Raw genomic sequence first — 25,193 nt, 5'->3', positions numbered from 1 at the left:
GAGGAAGGACAGCCACACTCCCAGATAGCCAACCCCGATCCCACCCACCCGGGCCTCATTTTATGGAACCAAAGCCTGACCACGCCCCCCACAGCTCCCGACAGCCGCCCTGCTGGGACCCTCTCCTTTCCCAGAACTCTCACATTCTCATCCTGACTTAGCCTTGGCCTCCAGGCCTGCTGGACCTTCTGCCTTCACCACTGCGAGTTGCCAGCCCTGGCCCTGAGATTCCTGTCCGTGTCACCTCTTTGCTCCTGGGGATGGCTTGTCTCTCAGACCCTGCTCAGGATAGCCCTGCCCTTCAGAGCACCTAGGATTTATCATTTGTAAACACCCTTTATTAGCCTGTAAAATCGTGCAGTTATGTAGCTGCTTTTGCATGCTATTTCCTCCATCTCTGGCAACTTGACAGTGGTCACTTCCTATTGCAATCTCCAGGCCTGCTCCTCATCTTAGCACCCTCCTTCTGTTACAGCCTCTAATAGTTTTGGGGTGGGAAGCCTGAAAGCACCATGTTAAACTGCTGTCCAGATGGAGATTAAAGGTCAACTTTATTATAGAGTTATGGCACATCAGAGGTTTTTAGAAGACTGCTTAATAGGGAGGAGAAGTGAGATGGCATGACATACCCCTCTGATATTCAGGACAGTCTGGGGTGGGAGCGTTGGAGTGATGACAGCAATGGGGGTTTATCATTCTCCATACATCAGAGAATTAAGAACATAGCCTCTGAAACTAGGCCCCTGGCTTCAAATCATGGCTCTACCAGTAGCTGATGGGCAAGTGACTTAATCTCTCTGCTTGATCTGTAAAATGGGACTAATAACACTATATACCTTATAGGCAGTTACAGCTATATACTTATATATAATAGTTATTACCAATAAGAACTGCTCCACACGGGCAGGATGGCGACCCATTCACCTTTGCATCCCCAACTCTAAGCCCACAGGAAGGTGCCCACGCTCTGAATGAACATGAGTGTCTGCATCTTCACCCAAGCCAGAGATGGGCAGGGGTGGGAACTCAGGAAGCAAGAGAGGCACGTTTTGCTTTTCCCACCTTGCAGAAAGTGTAGGCTCAGTATCCTCTGCAAGAGAAGGTGAGTGTGGTTACTCTTGGCTAGATAAAGGGTGTCCTGCTGGCAGCAGCAGGATTTGAGGAGAGACAGGGAAATTGGAGACTTTCTTCCAAACTCCAGACACTGAACCTCCACTCAAATGCCTAACTCTCACATGCCTGATCTTTCTCCCAACCCTTCTTCATCTCTGGGCATAAAACTCTGCAATTCCAGCCACTCAGGCCAATAGCCAGGTGTCATCCTTGACTCCTCTTCCTCTCACACCCACCTCTAATTCATTCCAAACAGCATCCTTGGCTCTGCCTTCCAAATACATCTAGAACTCAACTCCCTCACACCATATCAAATGCTGTCATCTGGACTGAGTGGTCAGTGCAGTAGACATCTGCTTTGGGCTCTGCAATCTATTAACACGGCAGCCAGTCATCCTGCTAAAATGCAGGTTAGTCACACCACTCTCTGCTCAGCTCTCCAATGGCTCTCCACTCCCAACCTCATATTAGAGAAGAGGCCTAAGTCCATACAATGGCCTGCGGGGCCTCCACAAGGTGGCCCTCCTCACCTCTGGAGTCTCTTCTCTCACCATGCCTCCAAGCTTGTTTCCCTCCAACCACTTTGGCCTCCTGCTGTTCTTCGAATATACCACCCTTGCCTTGGAGCCTTTACACCGCCTGTTCCCTCAGAGGGCAGTCTGTCTCGCCTTCTTCAAATTTGCTCGAATGTCACTTTCTCAACAAGGTATACTACCTGATTTAACTATAACCAATAATTCTGACATGCTATGTAATTTACTCTTTGATCATATGTCATCGTTTATTGACTCTCTCCCCTGCTAAGGACAAGGATTCTTATCAGTCTTACTCAGGACCGAGTCCCAAGTACTTAACAGTATCTGGTGCACAGTACTACTGAAGGAATGGAGGGACAGAAGGCTGGGCAGCCTTCTGAGAACGAGCTGACACTGCAGGAGCTCACAGTAATGGGGGAAACCAGTCTGAAGGTGGACTTTTGATGCCCTGGCACATCTCTCCCGTTCCCCCTTCCCCAGGAAGCCACTTCACCTAGGGGGACACGTGGTCTGAAAGAGGAGTAGCCACTGTGTCTCCAGCTACAAGGCAGGACCCAGACTGAGAAGGAAAAGGTGACGAATGCCCACTCATCATGGCCTCTGTAAAGCAGGCAGAGTAAGTGGCCCCAGTGCTATATCATCACCATCCTCAGCTTCTGTCCCATTCAGTTTTGTTTTTGGTAAAGTTCCCTTTGAAAAGTCCTGTCCCTCCTCTCCAGACTGAGCTATAGGGAATTGGAGGGGTGAGGGATCGAGTGTCTAAATGCCACCAGCCCTCCGGGGAGGAAAGTTGGGGAGGGAGAGCCAGGGAGTCTGGGAGAAGGCCCCAGCAGAGGGCTACAGCTCCCCGCAGAGCCTATTCTGCCGCCCCTAAACTCTCCCAGCCGTGAGCTTGCCATCTGTTCACCCCAGGGTTTTCTGGCGAACAGAATTGCCAGTGGAGAACTGGAGGCGCAGGCTCGCCCCACCTTCTCAGAAAGCTTCCCTCTCTCCCGCCCCTTTTGGCTCTGCGCCTGCCCCCTAGGCACCCGGCCCGGAGCAGGTGGAGCAGGGCGCAGCGGGTCCAAGGCACAAGCCACGAAGATCCAGCCCACGAGTCAGGGGAGGCGGCGGGTCCGTCCGGTGTCCCCTCCCCAACCGCCCATCCCCGCACCCCGGCCGCCCCCGGTTACCTGTGCGAGTCCTGGTCTCCCCCAGGGGACGCTCCCGCCGGCGCTCAGTACGGGCGATTGGCGTCTTTGGGCCGCTTCAGCTGCACCTTGAGTCTCTTCATGCCGATCTGAAAGCCGTTCATGGCCTGGATGGCGGTCTGCGCGCTGGCCGGGTTGTCGAAGCTCACGAAGCCTGGCGAGACACGAGGGACGAGGGCCTGGGTTTCCACTGGGCCGCCCCGGCGGGGACGGTTGGGTGGGGAAAAGGTCGGGGGCCGTGGGCGGGGCGAGGCGAGGCCTGGCGGTGACGGCCCCGCCCCGCGCTCCCGCCTCGCCTCCGGGCGGGGCGGGGCTCGAGGCTCCTCCCCCCGGGGCCCCGCCGGCCTCTCGCCCACCCCCGAGCCCAAGTGCGCGTGGCTCCTCCAGGGGTGCACGCTCCGAGGCCCCGGGCCTCGCCGACCGGCGCGACCCGGCCCTCGTCCCCAGCTCCACCTCGGCTTACGGCGGCGCCCTCTCGCCCCGGCCGGGAGCCCGCGGCGCGGCGAGGCTCGGACAGGCGCCCGCCCCCCACCCCGGCCGGCCCCGGCACCTCGGCCCTCTCCTGCGGGGGGAGAGGGCGGACACACCTGCGGGTGGAGGAGCTTATTGGACACTGTCCTCCCTGACAGGAGGGGGCCTGGCAGCGGGAGGGCACAGGGTGCCGGCCTGGGGAGAGAGAGGAGTGCGAGGGGGAGGGAGGGGAGGCACCACGGAGAAAACTTCACCGCCGTTTCCGGCCGCCCCCCTCGCGCGTGCTGTCGGACCCCAGGGAGGACAGTCCTTGAGGCCCCTCCGCCCCTCCCGGTCCTGGACGAGGCCATCCCCAGCCGGGCTGCCGGTGGACACTGGGGTTCAATCCAGATCGACACGCTCTAACCCACCACCTCGTACCCAGAGGCTCTGGCTGCGAGCAGGTGCTCTTGCCCTGAGCTAAGAACGCACCATTCGATTTGTCCCCTATGAACCTCTCCACAATAATAATACACACTACTAGCAAAAATCAGTTGAAAGCTGTACCACAGACTGCAGAAGTGCTTTTCACCCCTTCGCTCCTCCTCACATCTCTCCCAGGATGATATAGAACCATCCATGGCTCCCAGTCACCTTCTGAAACACGCAGTTCCCAGATGGGGATGGATCAGGTTCCCAAATTTCATTTAGAAGTCACGTTTTTGAAACTTGGTGTCCATCTCCTTATAGAGACTACACATTACATCGGTATTTCCCAGAATGTCCCCTTGAGAAAGGGACTTCTGTGGTCAAGTAGATTTATATAGCCAAGCTCCTCTGGGACAGTTCAAGTCACATTAACAAATAAAAACATCCTCTCACACTCCCAACTTCTTTAGTAAATAAATCTTTATATCTTTGTTTAACTTAGTATTTTCTGGAATTTATTTGACTTAGAAGCCTTCTCTTCTATAAAATATGCCTTTTATTTATTTAATTTTCCTGTAAAATCTTCCTGCAAAATATGTGAAACTAAGGTTGATGAAGTTCCTAGGCCATGTGGTAAACCCGCTTCATTTGGAGCGCTTGTTCCCAAATTACCATTAGATATACAAGGGATAGATATACAGACCCACTGAAGTAGAAGCTGTCTTCTTGGTTAACTGTCTCTTGTACTTCTAGCTGGCCGGCAGCCCCTCGCTCACTCTCTCCCTTTTTACCTTGCCCCAGACACTGTCTCCATCTGTCCTCTTTTCTCTTTCTCTTGTGTTCTTCCTGCATTTGCCCACATTTGCTCTTGCAGCCACGCATCATCAAAGACAGGAGAGAGGGTGTGTGTACACATGTGTGTGCAATCAAGAGCGCGAGCACGTGAGCCCAGATGGAACTCAGAGCCCGGCCCAAAGCAGCATAACCAACATCTGTATGAGTCTATATGCCAAAATAGGAAAGATTTAGGATTATCCACAGTTGGAGATTAGTGCCAATAATCCTCCCACCTCCTCCACTCATCCCTTCCTGGCCCATCCCCTCCCAACCAACTTATGTCTGGTGACTAGTCAAGTTGTCAGTAGAGCAGAGCAGTTTTGAAATATGTGAATTATGTGTCCGTTATGCTGCTCTCTCCCAGATTAAGGAGGGTGGTTGAACTAAAGCCTCTCTCCCTGTGGGGACAAGACAGCCAGACTGTGGATGACAGGTTACAACCCTCCCTCCTCTGCTGGCCCACCAGCACCAATAGCTCCAACTACCTCACTACCTGCACGTGGTGGCTGTTTTTGCAAGGGAGAAGACAAGAGAAAGATAAAAAGGGCTGGAGGTGCTATGGTGTAAAGAAAGAGACAGCCACTGAGCGGGGAGAGGGGGCAGAGGGGTGCTGGAGGAGGGTGGCCCAGCCTTTCTGGAAGAGTAGAGTCTCCAGAAGCCCAGGGGTCTGGAAGGATTCCAGGCTCAAGAGAACTTTTCTTCCTCAACTAGTTTTGTTAGCTGGCCAGCAGTCCGGGCAGGGAGCTCGTCCCACGCTGACAGGGCTCTGGGCACCATCCCCCCATGGTTATGGTGTCCAGCACTGTCTTCCTTCTCCCAGAACCCTTTTCCCTTTCCTCCCACCACTGAGAAAGCTCCTATCTCCCAGACCATGGGAAGCCTCACAGGTAGGAGGCCCTCCTGGTGCCCCTCGCCCCAGCCCTTCTTTCAACGTAGCAACTATTTCTGCTGCACGTATGCTCACGAAAGCCTCTGGAAGATTCCGCTCATGCTTATAAAGAGTGAGTGGAGCCTTTGAAGGCTTCACTTTAACATAGGACCACATTTACAACAAAAACAGCCCCTCCTTTTGGGAATGTAGGGAGAATCTAGAACTTCCTGAGGTTTCTGCCAAGCCTCTCACACACTATCTGATATAACCTCGTAGCACCCCTGGCTAAAGTCCCCATTTTACAAATGAGGACGCTGAGGCTCAGAGAGTTAAATGACTTGCCCATGAGTGAGCGCTGGAGTTTGTTCTCACAGGAAAGGTCTCTGGGAGAGTTTCAGAAGGCTCAGCTACAAACCAGAACCCAAGGGGCTTAAGAAGGAAATGCTGGGCCGAGCAAGTATGGCGGGAGACTATCCTTCTTCAAGGCCAGAGGATGTTTAGCACCAGAAGTTTGTTCAGGAAGAAAAGATCCTGAGTAGAGGTACTCAGAGGATTTTTTCCCTAAAAAGCAGAGAAAAAAACCTTGGTCCTGGAGAATTTAAAGGGCTAATGGCAAGGGTAGTGTTTGGGTAGACTCTGAGGAAATGCCTTTGAAAAACAGGGTTGCTCTTACATCAGGCACAGCACAAATGCAGCCCAAGTGCCCAGTGCTTTGTGGGCTCTTAGTCTTCTGTGATTTAGGTAACATCTGAGGATTACTTAAAGAGCAAATGCAAAGATCTCCAGGTTTTTGTTTTTTTTTTTTTTACATACATAATTATAATTTGCTAGAAGAAATAGTAGTCAAATAGTGGAGGGATACAACCCTGTCTTTTTCTCTGGCTTTGTTTTCTCAATATCCAAAAAGAAATGAGCTGCTAAGGCAACTCTATACCATTGAAGTAGCACAGATTTTGAGAAGGGACAATGGTGCAAAGATCTTGACTGCTTTGGAGAACATGCTCTAAAACCTCACGCCCTTCATGGTTCTGGAAATTTAGTTTCCAAACTGGAATTTCCTTCACATGCTCTTCCTGATGCTTCCATATTCTTATACCTTCTCCCTTCTACCATCCCCAAGCTGTGACCTCAGTTCCCTGGCCAACATGGGCTCCTACTCTGTCCTCACAGCCCCCTGAACCTGGGGTCAACCTGGAGGTACTGAGCTTCTGGCAAACTCAGCTCTGTTTGCATGTGTCACTCTCTGCGAACTGGACTCCTCAGTCCTTGGTGAACCATGAGTGGTAACAGAAGGAAGGGATAATGGAGGTGGAAGAGCAAGTGAGAGAGGGACTAAGGAGGAATGGAGGAGAGAGGTGTAGGGATGAGGTGAGATTCCAGGTCTGAAGCAAATCAAACCATAGGATGCCCAGTCAAATTGGAATTTCAGATAAATAATGAATACTTTTTCAACATAAGTATATCCTGAATATTGCATGGGCCATGTTGAATGTAACATTTAGGACATACTTATACTAAAAATGCATCCATCATTTATGTGAAATTCCAATTTAACTGGGCACCCTATATTTTAAATGACAACCATACTCCGAGATCCTTCCAAGTCCTCCCTCTCCATCTAACACCCTGCAACCAAGCAAATTTCCTGAAAGCTGTTATCTTCATTCCATTACTCTCAGCTCAAAGACCTCCCATCACCTTCCACTGTCTACCGCACCACATGAAGCATGAAACCTTTTCATTTTGAATGGTCAAAACCCTCCCCAGCACAGCCCCTCCCTCACAGGCGGTCTCACTGAAATCTCCTTCCTCCCCAGAGCCTGCAGCTTCCTCACTCTCTGTCCTTCGACTCTTCTCATCCCAGCCCATGCCTTTGTCCATTCGATTTTCTCTGCCTGGAATTCCCTCCCCTTCCTTTATTTACACCTGCCTTCCTCATTACTCCATTACTTGGTGCCTTGCAGATTTCACTGCTGTTGAATAGGTCTGATTTTCATCTAAGCTCAGACCTGAGGCTTCCTGAGGGCAGGGACCATTATCTTCTTCCTGACTCCTCAGTAGTGTGGCTCTGGTGGCCTGGGAGGGGTGGGTGGGGGAAGGTTTGTTTACTGGATGGCAAGAGGGGAGCAAAGATCAGGGTAGACAGAGAAAGGGGTTAGGGACAGAATTGAGAGGTGGACGGAAGAGGCCAAGGGACAGGCAGCTGGGCAGAAACCCCACCCCAAAGATCATGCTCAGCTCTCACCCCAGGGCCACTCTGATGATGACAGGACCGGGGCTGCTGGGAGAATGGGCGTTGCTGGGCTCTGCTGGTCGCCCCCTCCCACCCTTGCCCAAGGTGGCTCCTCCCCCTCCTCAACCGGTGGGAATTGGGCCTGTGGCTGGGAGGGGAACCTATCTCTTGGACTGGGAAAGTGGGGATAGGGAGATGGGGAGCTGGATGGAGGGGGGTTGAGGGGGCAGGGAAAGCCAAGAAGCCAAAAGGATAGAAGAGAGAAGAGGAGTGAGAAATGGTGGCCGGAGGTTGGGCCGGAGGGAGCACCTAGAAGGGGGCGGCTACGTGAAGGAGCAGGTTAAAAGCAGTTGGACACCGGTAAATTGGTGCGAGCACCGCACTGTCCTAGGTGAAGCTAGTTGGTTTGTTATCTTTACCCACCAAAGCATTTACTTTGGTTAGTCGCCCGATCCACAAACACTTTCGAGGAGATGACATTACCGAAAGGGAGGAACATCTGCATCAGCTCAGCGTCCCCAAACTCCTGGGGCAGATGGTAGATGAACAGGTTACAGCCCTCGGGCCTAAGTGGTGAGGGAGGGAGGGGTGGGGCAGGGGGAGGAGGATGAGGGGTGGGGAGAGAAGACAGAAGGAGAGTTAGGCAGCGGCAGCAGGGAGGGGTGGGGGCAAGGTTAGGAAGGGGGGTCTCATCCAAGATCCAAGAAGAGTGGGGGCTGCTGAGCCCCCAGTCTGAGCTCTGGTCTCCACTCTGCCCTTGGGCAAATCACTGAACCTCTCTGTGCCTCAGTTGCCTTTTCTGCAAAATGAATCTGTAATAGCGTGCCTGCCTGGCAATTCTGGGGCTCCAGGGGCAGAGGTGATGAGTGAATAGGTGAATGCAAGGCCTGACCAGCAGTGGAAATCAGGTGCTGAGAAGAGGCAGAGGTAGGGAGATAATGAGAGGACCTGCTGGGCGTCCCTCCTTCCCAACCACGCTGCTCAGGGGAGGACAGAGGAAATCAGCCTGGGGCAGCCACCCCGGTAGTGCTGGTGCAGGTAGGTGGCGTCTCCTATACCTATGGGGTGGCAGCTCTGCCCATCCTCCTCCCTGGCCTTTAGTTCCTTCTCATCTGGTTCCCAAAGGCCCCACCTTCTCCTGTCCCAAACCTAAAACTCAGCCCTGGTCTTGAGGACAGAAATCAAGATTTATCCTGCCTCTCAAGTGGGCTAGATGTGCAAGAGGGGCTTCACAGCAAGGCTCTGCAGTTAGCCAGGGGAACCCACGAGCCTCATTACATGAAAAGCTCTCCATTTCATTACAACAATAACAGCCCTGCCACTTCTACAGCTGTCACAGTGTCACCACCCCCCAACCCCCAACACACACACACTTCACAGATGAGGAAACTGAGGCCAGAGAGGTTAAATCACCTGCCAAAAGTCACACAGCCAGTAGGGGATGGAGCCTGGATATGGACTTAGGCCAACTGCCTCCATAGTCTGTGCTTTCCTCTCTCTCTACCTAGCTGTCATAAATCTCAATACCCCAGAAACTCTGAACACAGCTGTGGCCTTTGGATTTCTGAAATTTCCAAATAGCTAAAGATTTACATTTTTCTGTTTCAATGACCCAAGTTTTAGCTCTTTGAAATGGAAATTTCTCCAAGATACTTCATCTATTTCCTGCCGTCTTAAACATAATATGCCACAGATGATTTAACCTTTTAAAGGGTGGTCATTTCAACAGTTTCTAATCCATGGAAGACATGCAAAGGAAACAGTTGCATTTGTTAGCTGTGTAAGAACCAAGGTTCTGATCAGAGGCTGGTAGACTAAGCATGAACTCAAAAGTGAAGGCTGTAAGGCACCGACATAGGCTGATATGCGGCTTTTAGGGCCAGAATCAACTGTCGTGGTTTTCTGGGAAGGGCAAGGCTGCCGGATAACCCAGTCTTGGAGCAAAGAGCTCACTCTGGAGTCTCTCCGCCCTTCTCTTCTTCCTCTCTTCTCCTCTCCCACTTTCCTCTTTCCTCCCTCCAAAGACTTCTCTAACCACCAAAGCTGCCCTCTGAGCTGCTGGCCTCCCTAGTCCTTGGTCCCTACCCTGCACCATCTGCCCACTCCTCACCCTCCCCTCCCTGGACTGCTGTGTCCCAGGCAAGTGCCAGCTGACGGCGCGTTCAGAACCGGCGCAAACATGCTCCCCCACCCATTTCCAGGGGTCCCCCATACTGGATCCCTCCAAGTTCTGGGGGCCCTCCCCTTAGCCCCATACCACTGGTTCACACTCTGTGAATTTGTCCCTTGATGGTCCCCAGCTAGATGTGAGTCCCCTTGGGGCAGGAACTAGCTCGAAGGCCTAATCTAAGCCACACTTCCTCCAGGACTCCCACCCAGATACTCCGGAATTCTCTCCCTTCAGGTGCTTCCTGAGTTCATACTCCGTACTCTGCGGTCTGAGGCTTCTTCTCTTTTGTGTCTGGGAGGTTTTCTCTCCAGCCCAGATGGGACTCTCTCTAAGGGCACAGGCATTTGCTGTCTCTTGTCCTCCTGTCCATCCCACCCCCATACCAGTACCCCAGCATGTGCCTTCCCTCCTCCTCCCATCCCCATTCTTCAGAGCTTCCCTCTCCACTCCATGCCATGCTGACACCTGCCTTGAACTTGGGCCCTCACTCCAAGTTCAAGTTCTGCAAGCTGCTTTTATGTGGATGTTATGTCTGTTCTCCTTAAAGAGACAAGGAGCCTTTGAGGGCAAGACCTGTAGGCTTGGTGCCATCAGCAAAGGCTGTGGCTCAGCCCTCCCAACCCCAGCCTAGCCCCCTGCCCCTCACCCCTCAACAGGGAGCCTACACATTGTCTTACTTTGGCTGCCCCCAAGCTCTCACTGCAGTCCCTCATTCACAGATTATAGAGCACCCAGATGGCATAACCAGCAGGACTGGTCCAACCCAGCCTTCTGGTCCAACCCAGCCTTCTGAGAAAGTGAAATAAAGTTCTAGAGCAGAAAGTAATACCCCTGACCACAGGGCAGCTCCTGGAAGAGCCAGGAATGGAGCCAATCCTGAGAGTAACCTCGGCCCATCTGTGGGGCAGGCAGCCTCTGGGGATTCAGGCGTCTGCTGATTTTCAGCTCAAAGACAAGGAACTGGAAAGAGGGTCCTCCCCAGCAGCCAATGTGTCTGGTATTTCAATGGCATTACATGGGGGATGTGACCATAATGTAAACAGACCAACCACTGGTGTGGCTAAAGGAACACAGCCTTCTTTGTCATCCATTTCTCAGGTGGACATGGCTGTGGTCTGGCTCTAACCTACCCTCCACCTGTCTCCTCCGCATCCCCAGGCTCATCTCATCTTTTGCAACACTCATACCTTTGCTCCTGCTGTTCCCCCACCTGGAATGTCCATCTCCCCATCTCTGTGTGCTGAAGACCTCATTCTTCAAGACCCCCCCAACCCCACCCCAGCACCATGAGCTCGCCCTAGGACACAGCATGGCTCTACAGGCATCTGGGTTCGCATCTCATCCTTCCCGAAGCTCTGCTCCCCAGGTTGGCTCATCCTGTGCACCACAGTCAGGGAGAATGGGGACCACAGTGGGAGATCCCTTGGCCCGAGGAGAGGCTGCAGCAGTCACTGGCCACACAGTGTCTGGTCTAGGGAGCAGGGCATGGCAGTGAGGGACCGAAGCTGCTCAGAGATGGAGAGATGGCGTGAGGAGTTCAGAGCTAGACACATGCAGTAGTCTGAAGTGTGAGGTGGGGGGCAGGGCAGGGAGCAGATGAAGGACCTGAGTTTAAGGCCAGTGGTAGGGGCTGTCATGTGTTGTTCAGAGCATCACCAACCTACAGCCGTGTGTGGGTGTGGGTGTGGGTGTGGGTGTATGTAGCAGGGTTTGGATACCCCTGGGCCCACAACCCAGATTGCTGTAGGGCACTGACCATAGGGTGAGGGTGGGTCAGCCTGAAGCCAATGGAGTGACAAAAGTAGTAGTGCCTGTGGGCTCAGCTCTCTGTTCTGCAATGGGCCACACCGGGATTCCTAGACCCCACTCTTTGTGGCTCTGATCTGACAGATGTGGTGCTGGAAGGCTTGGACTGGGTGGGAAGAGGGCAGAAGCGGGACAGGCTCCAGGGCCACAGCCCTGTGAGGGATCCTAGTAGAGGCTGGTGCCTCACCCCCACTTCACTGCTGTGAGCCCAGGTGTCACTCAGGCATGGGCAGAGGGTCCCACTATGCAGGACTCCAAGGCTGAGAGGGGAGGAGACTCAGATGATTTTGATTCCAAGCCCAGGCTCTTAGCTGTTCAGGCTCTGGGACTTGTCTGAACAAAGGGGTTTGGATAAGCAGACCCCTGGGGGTCTTCCCAGGACTAACCTACACCCCCAGCTCTGGAATGGTCTGCTGCCGAAGCTCTCTGCCGGCCATCTGGAGATGAGTGGAAACCCCTGGCCATATGGGCTACTGGGGCAGATGTGGTAGCCTCGCTGGCCAGGTGACCCTTTTCATGGGGTCGAGGGGGATAGGACCTTGTCAGTGTTCCTGCCCCATGGAACTAAGCTCTCTCAAGCTCAAGGAATCCCTGAGGGCAGACTTGTTTATGCAGCTCCGATAGGTCTCTAGACTCTGAAATGGGTGGGCACTGGAGGTCTTTATGAGTCTCAGCCTCCTGGGCCCACTGACCTTGGCTGGCCCACCCTGTTCACACCACGGCCTATGGATGTGGCTTTCTAGGATCTCCTTCCACTAGGCCTGCACTGGGACATTCCAATCCCCTCACCTGCCCATGGACGCCTGCCCTGGGAGCTCTACCTCAGAGGGCACAACTTCTGTCCATGCTGAACTGGTCTCCCTACTCCCTCAACACCCAGCCATGAACATTCCTACTTCTCCCCTTCCTCTCCACTGGGAAAGAGGGGATTATTGGACCACAAGTCATCCAGGGCCCCACCTTCTAAATCTCCCACCAGTGGGGTTTGCAGAGATGCCCACGCGAGTTCCGCCTCCGTGTTTGGATTGGAGAGCACCGCATCTCACAATCCTGCCTTCTTCTCTCACCCTCGACACAACACAAAAACATGGCCATCTTTCCAATAAAGTATCCAGCCAAAGGCCCAGGAGAGCAGCCTCTTTGTGGGGAGAAGGGGGTGGGGAGGGGCCTGGGAGCCCGGCTCGCAGACTCACCTTCTCTCTGTTGCTGGGGGATCATTGGAGGTGGCTGAGGAAAGGCCTGGCTTATCTGACCATAGGCAGCAGGGTAGGCGGCTGCTGGAGGGCCAAAAAGAGGCAAGAGCGAGAGACGACAGTGACACGGAGAGAGACAGGGTAAGAGGCAGGAAGAAAGAGAGAAATTTCAGTTTTGAGCAGTAAAAGCAGACCAGCCAAAAAGTGCATTTCAGCTCAGACACTCAAGATAAAGCCAGCTTTCAGTAGTAATGAAGGAGAAGCAGCAGAGCGAAGAGGACAGTGTGTGCATAAACGTGAGTACGGGTGTGTGTGTGTGTGTGTGTGTTGCCTAGCCCGGGGGTGGGAGGGAGAGAATTGTGACTGACAGCTCGCCTTGGGCTTTCTACAGTGGCTGATCTCCTTCTCATTCAGTGACCCAAGAACATCTGCTCGCCCCAGGGCTGCCTCTTCTGGCCCCTCCTTTTTTCTACCTCTGGCTGCCGATCCTCCCTGGTTCCCTGTCATCTTTGCTCAGGTGCCACTCCAGCTGCCTGTGTGTATGCCTAAGAAGAAGCAAGAGGTAGAAACTGCTTCCCCTCTAGGGCCTCTCTTTCCTTCAAACCCAGGCATCTATGCTTCCTGGGCCAGTGATTGTGGACAGCAGTGGGCAGCCCCCCAGCTCTGGCCTCCCCCCCAGTGCTGCTGTGTACCTTGCTGCTCCTGGACAAATTGGCCCTGGCAGACCCATGGGGAAAAGAAATCTGGCCTCACAGATGGGTAACTGCACAGCAAAGTCAAATCTTCAGCCTGGTTCACCAACTTGTTCAAAGTTGTGACCACCTACCACTGCAAGGGCACCTAGGCTATGATGGGTAAAATCTGCCTGAATGCTAGGGGGCCTGAAGAGAAGTAGTAAGCCAGGAGTTGGGGGCTCTGGGAGTAAAGCCCCTCTCTCCTTCCACTGAAGCCCCCTGCCACACCCTCCCCCCCCTCCTCCCACACAGTGCTGGCCCAAGGCCTGGGGAAGCACTAGGACCAGGCAGGAGTGGGGAGAGCCGTGGGGACGTGTGGATACTAACGACCTGCATACTGCTGCACTCCAGCGTAGGCCTGCTGCAGGGGGTCCGCGGCGGTGGGGCTCTGCGCTGCAGGGGAGCCAAGGGAGCAGAGGTCAGTGATGCCCACCCAAACCAGCCCCTCCCCCACCATGCCCATGGAGATGACACTGTGGTTACATTGCCCCCTCAGCCACTGTGGTATCTGTCCTGGGGCAGGTAATCTGAAACAGGAACCCTGAGTGCCTGGACTCTGTTGGGGCTCCCTCTTCCTCGGTCCAAGGCCCTTTAAATAGAGTGGAGGTCGCCCACCCTGGCTGGCAGATGCAGGCTGTAGCTGGTGTGAGGTGAGGTAAGATGGGTGGTTCATGCAGAAGGCTAAGAAGGGCTGGGAAAGAGATGGCAGAGGAGGCTTTGCCATGAGGGGCTTCATGGAGACACACGAGGGAACTGGCCATGGAGAAGGGCTGTGGGAAAGTGGGAAAATGGGCAAGACACTGTCAGAAGAGTGATCTCATTCTCACTTGTCCTCAGCAGAAGGCGGGGGCATATCCCAGCTGAGTGAAAGAAAGGGCGCAGGAGGCCTCGCTCTGCCACTCTGTCCTCCCAGGCCACCCACGCCTGCTCAGAGGGACCCCATCCCTTATTCTTAGAGAGTTTGCAAAAAGCATGGAGGCTTCTATTCCTAGGCCATGGCCAAGTCACCCTCAGCAGGGACTGGCCACACAAATGAGGTATGCCCCCATGGGCTGGGAGAAGGGTGGTGCCCACAGAAACTGAAGAACAAGCAGACCAAGGACCTCCCTCCCACACAAATTCGTGACTCTGGGATGTCTACTGCCTAGTGCAAGGAGAAAACCCTTGTGCTGCTACTTTGGCAAGCAACTTAGAGCATTTGGACTTGAGAAAGGCTTAGTTCACTTATTGCCTCCGCTGTGTCTGCAGAAGCTGTGAGCAAAAGCCTGGTGCATGGGCCAATGGTGGGTACTGCCTTTGGTGACCACAGCTAGTGATGACTGCCATTGGACTGGGCCAGGGAGGTGGATGAAGACACATCTAGCCACAGTATGTTTAGGGCAAACTGGATAACAAAGGGAGGCAGAAAGAAAACCATCTAGGCTTATTTGCCTGGTGACCTAGGCCTGCCAAGCTAACAGGCAGAGCCAGACTTTGGGTCTGTAGACGAGGCTGAATCCTCAAACTTCTCTTTTGAGCTCTTGTTTCTAAACCTCAGTAAAGTCCCACTAGAACAATAGCACCTGGGCCTCAGAGGAACCAAAGGAAATCCTGTGGCAGAGATCTTCAGAGACAGTGCAGATGACAGCAGAGGAGCTGGGCCAGGGCACGTCTCAGAGGGGGAGCTGAAGACAGGTCAGGATGCAGGCCCTGGCCTGACCCTATCCTACCCCGATCCCTCTATTGCCCCGATGGTGGAGACTGAAGCCAGGAGCTCCCTGTGCTGAGGTGGTGGTGCTGCTCAGTAAGGTGGGCCTCTTCCTCCTTCCTGCTGCATCCTTTCTCCGACCCCTCTAGCAGCCTCAGCTCTCTGGAGGGAGAGCCACATCCAGCTTGTCCCTTGGTCTCCTCAGCTACTCAACCACCTAGTACCTTCATGCAAATTAGAAAAAAGGTTCTCTTCCTCTGGGCACAATTTGGTGCACTGTTTAAAATAAAACCTGAACAATTTACATGAGAGCCCCCACCTGGCACAGTGCCAGGATCATAGCGAGTGCTCAGCAATACTGTGACATAAAGAATGAATGAATGGTCCTTAACGTTTGTGAGAGCCACCCCTTCAGGGGTGTTATGTGGCAGTAAAGGCCACACTGTGTGCTTCCAACATGGTCTCGATAAGCAAGAGGAGAGAATGAAGAAGCTACCTGGGGCTAGGAAGTGGAGAAAGGCATTCCTGAGACCCCTCTCTACTTCTCTGCTTAATGACCTCATTAGTAACTGCCAAAGGATGAACATTTTGAAGGATCTCGCTCATTATAGTGGCTCCAAACTTCGCATTCAAAGATGGTAAATTAATTTTTCTAATGTACTACTTTTCTCCTTTCCTTTCCTCCATCCCTCCCTCCTGCTCTGGCGGGGAATTGTTTATAGAATGTGGCAGATTGTTACAAATGGGGGAACATAGCATTTCCAAATTCCATGAGTAAAATAGCTCACAGATGCTGGTGGAGGTGGGGAAGGAACAGGTTTGTCAAAATCCATGGCTCCAGATGGGCTTGTGGGCATGGAGGAGGGGGGAAATGAAACCACCCAGATGTGCTGGGGACTGTATCTCCCAGCCCAGGAGCCTGAGGCAGGAGGAGCCCAGGAACTTGAGATTGGTAGGCTCTCTCCCACATCCAGCTTGCCAAGCCCCTGCTCGGTCTCTCTTGCCATCCTGGAGTCTTCATTCTGAAACAACACTCCAGACCCTCTGGGCCCTACTGATTCTCTCTAGGCTTCTCTGGCCTTTTCTCTATGAACTGAGGGGTGAGTTGAGAAGCAAGCACTGGGACGAGATCAAGGACAACTCCAAGTTCAAGGTCAGGACATTCTCCTCTATTTTTCTCTAGCACAGTGACCTTGTACTCTGCTGCTGCTAGAACTTGTATATTCTCTGGATATCTGGGCCTCATTCCAGACATTGAAATCAGAATCTCTGGGCTTCTGAAGTTTTACAAAGCCACACAGTGGATTCTGATGGGCAACCAGAGTGGGAAGCACTACTCTACCCTCCACTGCTGAGTCACATCAGGCTGACCTCTTCTGCCCTTGTGAGGCCAACCTCCTCACCATCCCCTCTTCCTCTTTCTGGGCCTCCAGGACAGCTGCTCCATGTTCACCCTCCTCTCTCCAGGCCCTACCCATCTCTTAAAGTCCAATCTGAGCCTCCTGTCAGGATAGCTCTGTTGGGCTTCTTCAGCCTACAGAACTCTCCCTTCATTTGAATTCTTTAGTACCTCAAGTTGGAGAGCATTCACTCTTGATCAAACTCCATTTTGCTTATTGTTTCAACATTCGGTCAATGTATACTGTGTTCCTGACTAGACTTTACCTCCCAGGAGACTGGCTCACATCCTGCTCTCCTTCTTGCCCCGTCCCCTCTTTCATCCAGCACACACTGGCACGTAATCATAATTACGGGGACTCTGTAACCTCATCATCTGCCCTCTGGGGAAGAGGACAGCACTTTTTACATCCCTAATACACTGCCCCTTGCTGGTTTACTCTAGGGCTTCGAGCTCAGCTTTCCTGCTCTGTCACTCCATCCTCAAGACCAGAGACAGGAGCACATGGGAGAATTGCTAAGTTCGAGAGGAACAAAGTTAATTAGGAATGGGCCTCCTGGATCTTCCTGTGTGCCATCATTCATGAAAGCGGGGCCTGGGAGCTGTCCGAGGTCCTGATCCTCTGTCCGAAGTGCTGACCGGGGTTTTGTGTGAACCAAGGAACCAAACTGGTATGTCCCTGCCAGAATGCCAATGTATACACCTCCCACTCCTTCCCAAAAGAGTCTTTTCCTGTTTAACACTAAATATAATTATTCTTCAAGCTTCTACCCCCTCATTTATTGTGGGTCAAATTCACTATTAATTTGCAGTTACTAACTTCTCTACCTGGTTGTAAAATTACATCTATTCTCTTTTTCTCCCCTGAGGGAGTCCCAGGACTGCGGTTCTTTCTCACCTATCAGACTAACAACTCTTCAAGGATGGAAATTTGGTCTCTCCCACCAGAAGCTCCCTGAGAGAAGACAGAAAGCTGGTTCTCCCTGATCATATTTGGGGTTCCGCTAAGGAATGGACGGAGGGCAGGAGACACACGTTCTCTGTTATAACAGCAAGGGCAAGGATAGAATGAATGAGGAGTGTGCTGCACGGGTAAGGAAGGGCTGCCAGATGTGCTTACCTGGGTAGGGATGGATGCCATTGGCAAACACAGCTTCTGCAGCAGGCTGCCCATTGGCCTGTGGGGGGAGGCCGGTGAAGCCGTTCACCCCAATGGGGGATGGGATGCTAGGCACGGCTGGTGCAGTGATGCCCGGAGGGGTGCTGCCACCTGGTTCCAGAGGTTGAAAGGGGTGGAGGAGGAGGGGAAGCAAGCAGAACAAAGGTGAAGAAAGACAACTCATGGAGCTGCACCTCCTGGTTCCAAGGGCCTGGGGATAGACTTGGATCTCACACACAGATTCAGTCTTGTCTGTGAATCATGCCTTGGATTGTCTTTCTGCATAGAATGATTCCACTCATTTCAACTGTACCCATCTTTCAAGGCAAAGTCCAAATTCCACCTACCCATTGAAGACTTCCTTGACCACTGACCACTCAGCCTTGGAAGTGCAGCACATAGACTATTCTCAGTGCCCTTGACTTTGATCACACTTGGTCTTCCTTTAGTCTTTTTCAGTAGTTCTTGCTCACCCCAGCTAAGTCAGGATGGGCTGGTCCTTGTTTAGCCACCAAGGGGTTTCTAAGTTGCTGGCTCTGCTCTCTTGTCTGGATCACTGAGGGGCTGATCTGTCTCCCCAGGAAGGAGTTTTGCTACTTAGGTGGAGGAGGTCTTAATTCTGGAGTTCCCCTGCAATGAGGGAGAAAGGACTTTACAGAGTCCAGTCTCAGCCTTATCCATACACAAAGTAGACGCCTTGACCTCCTCCAGTTGAAGTAATGGTGATGCTCATCTCCACGAGGGTAAATATGGGTCACGTGACAATGACAATGCCCTGTGTCCTCCCTATGTGAGGTGAATGTAACCCAAGGTGTGGCTGGGTGATTGTACTGAGGCCCCAGAGGCTGGAAACGGCCTTCCTCTTTGTGTAAAAAGCAGGGTCTCTTTGTGGATAGGGACCTCAGGCTGGCCTGGGCTCAGAAGTGTCCCTAAGTTGGAGACCAGAGCTGTGGAGTAGTGCTCAAGTTGGGCCTGAAGATGGCACAGTCTTCTTTTTCTATGGCTTTTATCTGGGAAAGAAATAGCTCCTGGGTGTCATGAAGGCTGCTGCTATGACTTGGGTGCAAAGAGCAAAGGAAGCTTGGTGAATGAGAGCCTTGCATGTTGGTCCATCCCTTGGGACTAGAGGTTTTCTCAACTTTGATACTATTGACATTTGTAGCCAGACATTTCCTTGTTGTGTGTGTATGGGGGTGGGGGGCACTGTTCTGTGCATTGTTGGATGTTTAGCAGCATCCCTGGCCTCTACCTACTGGATACAATAACATCCCCCTCTCCAAGTTGTGAAAAACAAAAATGTTTCAGGATATTGTCAGATATTGGGGTTGGGGGCACCAAATTGTCCCGGTTGAGAATCACTGAACTAGACAATAACCAAGATCCAATTAAAAACACGCTTCATGAGCAAAACTCTTTCCAACCTCCCTGTCCTTCAACAACTGTGGTTCTCTCTTGCTTGTTGCATAGTTGTCTTGGAAAAAGCCAGTGATTCTACATTGGTTAAAGGGAAATTAAAAATGGACTCTTCCTCTGTTTGGGCCAGGGACCAAACAAGGCTACAGAATGGCCAAAACTCTTCTCCCCTCGGACCTCAAAGGGAGATGTGTTCATGTCAATTTCTTTCAAAAATGACTTGAGTGAAATTCCCACCACCCTGAAATCACATCATGGACTGGATGGGGCTCACATCCCATCCTCCCTTGGGTCCCTAGGGATTAGAACATTTTTGAGACAGACTGACAAAGGATGAGGCCTGCTTGAGCCCAGACGCCATGTAATCTTGCCACAGGATGGTCCATTGATAGCCAAAATTGGCCACGCAGAAGGTCCAGCCTGGGTCTAGTTGCTCTCCTGCTGGGCCGTGTCCTGTGTTGGTATCTGCCAGCTCACCTGAGGTTGGGGTCATGGGCGCGGCTGCCAAGCCGTTCATGTTGAGGGCCGCCATCTGCTGCATCTGGGCGGCGGCGAAGGCAGCCATGGGGTTCAGGTAGCCACCCTGTGCGACTGATGCCATTAGTGCCGCTTGCTGTTGCATCAGCTGGGGCAGAGGGAGTGGAAAAAATATCATGCGCTTCCAGGGGGGCAGCCCACCCCACCACCAGGGGGCTCAGCTCTTGGACACCAGCCTCCCAGGCCCTGAACTCCAGGGAGCTGAGACACATCCCCCACCCCCACCCCCAGAGAATCCTGATGTCTCCCCGATTCCTGCCCTAGTTCTCAATGGCTATTAGAAACCACTCTTGAGAGGTAACTATTCGAAAGTAGCAGAGGATTATCAAGGACTCTAAAGTTGTTGTAAAGAGTCGAGGAAGGGGACTGGCTCCATGGGTGCCAGGTCAGCCCTGTGAAGGCCTGTCATTCATGGAGATGTGACACCCAAAGCTCTAGAGACACGTTAGATGAGCCTCTGCAGAATTAACTTAGCATGGATTTCTGTCCAAATGTTCTTACAAAAGTGAGTGGGGACTGGAGAGGTTGTTAAAACTGGCTAAATTTGGATACTGCTGAAGGAATGAGGTGAGCTTGCATTTTTAGAACCAGAACCCTGGCCTACCTCAGTACCACCCATGTGGGGGTTGTGGCTACATGTCTGGGAGACAGCTTAGGAGAGATGCTGGCAGAGCAGGCCCCAATGCGAAAGAAGTCGGTGGGCCAGGCAGGGCCTGGGAGAATGGCAGGGGATACATGGCTGTGATGGGCTTTGGGGAACCTCACAGGACCCTTGCCAGGAGTGACCAGAGGTCTGAGGACACCCTTCCATGAGTGGGGACAGGGGTGGGGTGGTGAAAACCAAACACCTAAACTTCTCTCCCTCCTTCCAATTGGTGCTTCCTAGGGTTTGACTAGAAGGAGAGCATTCAGGGTAATCCACTTTGCTGGCCTGGCTAGAAGCTTTCTCTCCAGCTCCCCTCCTTAAAAAGCAGGACAGCAACCCACCTCCTCCTGGCAGCCACCCTAGATTGGACCAGCCTTCTCTTAACCCCCTCTGGCTTCCACTTCCTGGGTTCATTTCTGACCACTCTTCACTCCCCAGGGCTAGAGCAGTATTTTCTGGGCCAAGAATAGGGCTTCCCTCAGCAGTTAAGTGTCCGTGATGTGGGGTTCTAAGCAGAGTTAGCTAGAGAACCGCTGCCGCCCACCCGTTCACGCCCCCACTTACTGCCTGTGCGTAGGCACCGTAGGCCCCGAACGGGATGGCCATGGGGTTGAACATGCCCATCTGGCCAGCCATCTGCTGCATTCGCCGCATCGTGCGCTCCTTGTCGGTGTCGGCGAACTTGACCACCAGACTGGATGAGGCTCCCTGAAGCCGGGACTGCGCGTGAGGCCCACCTGCCCTAGCCGCTTCCGCTCCCAGCCGTCCAGCTAGCTGTCTGTGCCCTTGACCTAGGCCCACCCTTTCCTCTCCGTAGGGCGCCAGTGGGGGGTGGGGGGCCCACACCGGTGCTGGCCCAGGAGTCTGGGGTCTTAATTCAACCGTGGGCGTTTTCTGTCTGGGTGACCGCGAGCCAGTTCCTTAACATCTCTGGGCCTCAGTGTCCTTAACTGAGAAATGGGATAATGGTAATGTTTTCCTATCTCACGGGGAAGCTGTGAGCGCGGCACGCGTTTGTCACTGTAAGGACCGAGCACAAGGGCGAGAGGGGCGCTGCTGGTGCGCTGGGTTGGGCTGGGGCGTCGGTCCGCCACTAACCCCGTCCCCGCCCCGCCCAGGGGTGGCCTCACTCACCGGCATGGTCTGGCTGCCGTGCAGCGCGTTGATGGCGGCTTGCGCCTCAGCGTGAGAAGAGTACTTCACAAAGGCGCACCCTGCGGGGACAGGAAAGGCTGAGCCAGGGTCCAAGGGCTCAGAGGAAGGCCAGGGAAGCGCGGGGACTGTGAGGCAGGGCACGGAAGCGACCGAGGGGACAGGGTGCATCCCAGAAGAAAGCAGAGCAGGTGAGACAGAAAGACCGAGAGAAAAAGAGACACCGAGAAACGCAGAGACAGAGAAAGACCAGGACGGGCCGGAGATTTAAAAGTACCCTAAGTCTCCCCGTCCCTGTCTGGACTTGCATCGCGACCCTTCCTTACCCACAGACTCGACTGCCTCGTCCCTTCCAGGCATCCCTTCCTGGCTTGAGGGTCCCGGCCGGCTCTCGGCGGCTGCGCCCTCCGCCAGCAGACAGGCGCGGGGGAGACCCCACCCGGCTCACTCCCGCCCACCCCGCGCTCCCGCCCCGCCCCCACTCACCCTTGCTGTTGCCGTCGGGCCCGCGCAGGATGGTGCACTCCTCTATATTCCCGAAGGCTTCGAAGAGGCGGCGCACGTCGTCCTCAGACTGCTGCTTGTTGAGCATACCCACGAAGAGTTTTCTATCTTCTGGAACAAAATTAGGAGATGCTTACCCGGGCCGAGGGCCAGGCGGCGCGTGGGCAGGCCCGGGGTGAACAAGGCACGGCGGGAGGAGAAGGGTTTCGGGAGAGAAGAAACTGAGCAGAAGCGATGGCGATGGCGGGGTCTCAGGGAGAAGATGGGGGCGAGGGTGGGGCATAGCCCGCTGGGAAGATGAGGGAGAAGGGGTTGGGTCAAGCGGGATTGGGATTGCAGCGACTCTGCCCCCTCCTGCCTAAAGGGCAAGCCACCCAGTGTGGGAGCAAGGCCACTCGTCTGGCTGCTTGCTTAGGACAAACGGATCGTTCACGCAGCCCTGAGATCCCTCTTTCCTCCTCTTAGACACACAATATCTTCCTCAACCACCTTCTCTCACAAATGCCAAAAATTAACTCACAACAGGCAAATCTGCCACAGGGCCTTTGCATATGCTGTTCCCTCTGCCCTCCTCATCCTCCACATCACAAGGCTGATTCTTTCTCCTACGTCTCAGTTTTATTGCTTCCTCATCAAGTCCCCTCCTTCCACCTCTCCTTGATCTCTGTCTCAGCCCCTCACTCTCATGGCCTGAATTTCAAAGGACAATTATTTACTGCTTTGCCTGTGTAGTTGGTTTCTATCTAGCTTCCTGCCACCATCCCTCCCTCAATGTGTGCTCCCTGCGGAAGAGACCAGGCCTTACTGGAGCAGCAGTACCTGGCACATAGCAGGCCCTCAGGACAGAGTTATGGGATGAATGAATGCTTCACGCCATTCGTGAGGACGCATCTCTTTTCTGTCTCACGTGTTTTTGCCTCCATCTGGTGCCCCCTCCTTGCTCTGGGTCTTCTTATTTGTTCATGCTGCAAATTCAGCCCTGGGGACTTTTGAAGAGCCTGTTCCTGAAGACTGGGCTCCCTCAGCAGCTCCCGCCACACTTGTGTTGAGTACCAAATGATTTGCTGACACAACTCAGCTGTGTGCTTAGGGTGACAGAGGTCACATTGGGTTGTCTGTACCAACTTGTGACTTTGAAAAGATTGTCCACCTTGCAAGCTCTTTTTTCATTCTTTTCTTTCTTTCTTTCCTTCTTTCTTTCTTTCTTTCCTTCCTTCCTTCCTCCTCCCTCCCTCCTCCCATCCCTCCTCCTCCTCCTCCTCCCTCCCTCCTCCCTCCTGCTTTCTTTCTTTCTTTCTTTCTTTTCTTTCTTTCTTTCTTTCTTTCTTTTCTTTCTTTCTTTCTTTTCTTTCTTTCTTTCTTTCTTTCTTTCTTTCTTTTCTGCAAGCTCTTATTTTGATGTGACTTCACGCCTCCCATTGAGCAGTGGGGTTTATGTGCCCTACCCTTGAATCTGAGTAGGGCTTGTGACTGCTCTAGAAGTGATGCCATCTCACTTCCAAGGCGGGGTCATAAAAAGGATCAGCTTCCACTCAATTCTCTCTTTTGGTGATACATGCTTTGTGGAAGCCAGCCACCATGCTACGAAGAACCCCCAACCGGCCCACACCATGAGTGCATACAGAAAGGAACCCAAGCCCCCAGCTGACAGTCAACATCAACCACCAGACACGGATGAGTCCTCAGATGATTCTAGCCCCTAGCCTTTGAGTCTTCTGCCTGAGGCCCAGACATCCTGGAACAGAGACAGGCCTTCCATGCCATGCCCTGTCTGAATTTCTGATCCACAGAATCCGTGAGAATAATAAACAGTTGTATTATACCACTCACTTTGGGAATAAATTGTTATACAGCCATAGTAGCTGGAACAGGGGGCCTGTGGTGACAGTACTCAGCAGGTACTCACTAGATATGTGTTAACTACTGAAGACTGGCACACACAGGCATACACAACCAAGGCTGCAGAAATGCACACACACACTCCTCTCAAAGCTGCAATCAGCCATGTGTTTATGATTTTCTCTGAAGGCAAGGGCACTCTGAGACCATGTCTCTCTGTATTCAGGGTGGTTGGTACCTCCTGCCCCCTTACTCACACTGCCAGGAGAGTTCACATAGAGCTGAGGGGCTGGAACAAAGTAGAGAAACCCTCCAGGTCCCTGCACTACTTCACAAGCCACCCCAGAGTCTTCCTCTTCAGGAAGGCCTAACCACTACCCTACTGGTACCGCTCAGCCCAGAGCACTCAGCACTGGGCAAGTTCTCAGTGATGAGATGGCTCTGGGTTCCAACTCCTTCCATACCCTGCAGTGCACCACTGCCATTTCCTCTTACCAGTTCTGGGTCAGGGCACTCTAGCCTGCTCTCCACAACTGATAAGCTTCAGCCAAAGCTCCGGGCCCGGGGCCCTGACCCCGCCACCTGCTCCAGCCTGGGCTACTCTACCTGGCTTCTCCAGCCATGGCAGGGCTGGACACACCACTACCTCATCTCCAGGGCTCACCAACTCCAAGCTAGGAAACCAAGAGAAAGGGAGAGAGAGAGAGAATAAAAGGAGCGAAGCTGAGGAGGGATGGCAGGAGCTGGGGTCAGGAGAAGAGAGGGAGGGAAAATGGCAGACACGGATGAAGGAGAAAGAATTAGAAACAGACAAAGAACAAAGAGAAGAGACGGGTAGGAAAGGGCAGAGACAGAGGAGAGAAGGTGGAAGGGCTTATGTTTAACTACTGGAAACAGCAACAACACTTACATAAAATGAACTGGGAGCTTTTAAAGCCTTTAGTGGAGTAATTGAAACTCTTCTCCAGGCCCAGAGCAGTGCTCCCCCATTCCCAATGCCTTTTAAAGGCTCCGAATTAATGGGATTTCCAGAAAGAAAAAGAAGTGGAAACCGCCTTCTGCTAATCCCAGGCCCTCCTACTTAAACATTTCTTCTCCCTGGGAAGGAAAAAGGAGGGGAAGAGAAGGCCCCTCCTCTGCCGGAGCCTGATTTAAATGCTGGGACCTCAGCTCTGAGCCTTCTCTCCTGACGTCTGAATGTATTCCTTTATTATCATCATGACAGCTTTCTGATTGCATTAAAATTCATCCACACGTGCCTTTCTACCCAGCCACTTCCCTTTTGCCAGGTTTTT

At 53.1% G+C, this 25,193-nt stretch overlaps 1 protein-coding gene across 16 annotated transcripts in view; it reads right to left on the bottom strand.

Annotated features, from left to right (window-relative positions):
• The window catches only part of CELF4 (CUGBP Elav-like family member 4), a 290,082-nt gene that overhangs the window by 7,761 nt on the left and 257,128 nt on the right, over positions 1-25,193 (bottom strand). For 3 of the 16 annotated variants that reach the window (XM_039842900.1, XM_039842893.1, XM_039842895.1), the window contains exons 4-13: positions 22,042-22,170; positions 21,538-21,617; positions 20,968-21,111; positions 19,698-19,845; positions 17,769-17,918; positions 13,890-13,955; positions 12,825-12,912; positions 8,143-8,225; positions 3,427-3,505; positions 2,822-2,993 (exon numbers count right to left, since the gene is read on the bottom strand). In XM_039842900.1, coding sequence (XP_039698834.1) covers positions 2,822-2,993; positions 3,427-3,505; positions 8,143-8,225; positions 12,825-12,912; positions 13,890-13,955; positions 17,769-17,918; positions 19,698-19,845; positions 20,968-21,111; positions 21,538-21,617; positions 22,042-22,170 — 1,139 coding nt within the window. The remainder of the gene's footprint in view (positions 1-2,821; positions 2,994-3,426; positions 3,506-8,142; positions 8,226-12,824; positions 12,913-13,889; positions 13,956-17,768; positions 17,919-19,697; positions 19,846-20,967; positions 21,112-21,537; positions 21,618-22,041; positions 22,171-25,193) is intronic. The other 13 variants (XM_039842901.1, XM_039842894.1, XM_039842896.1 and 10 more) reach the window with 10 other exon arrangements.

Source organism: Pteropus medius, unplaced genomic scaffold (genome assembly GCF_902729225.1).
Source record: "Pteropus medius unplaced genomic scaffold, Ma_sr-lr_union100, whole genome shotgun sequence".
In the NCBI taxonomy this organism is placed as follows: Eukaryota; Metazoa; Chordata; class Mammalia; order Chiroptera; family Pteropodidae; genus Pteropus; species Pteropus medius.
This window is presented reverse-complemented; position numbering and strand designations above follow the sequence as displayed.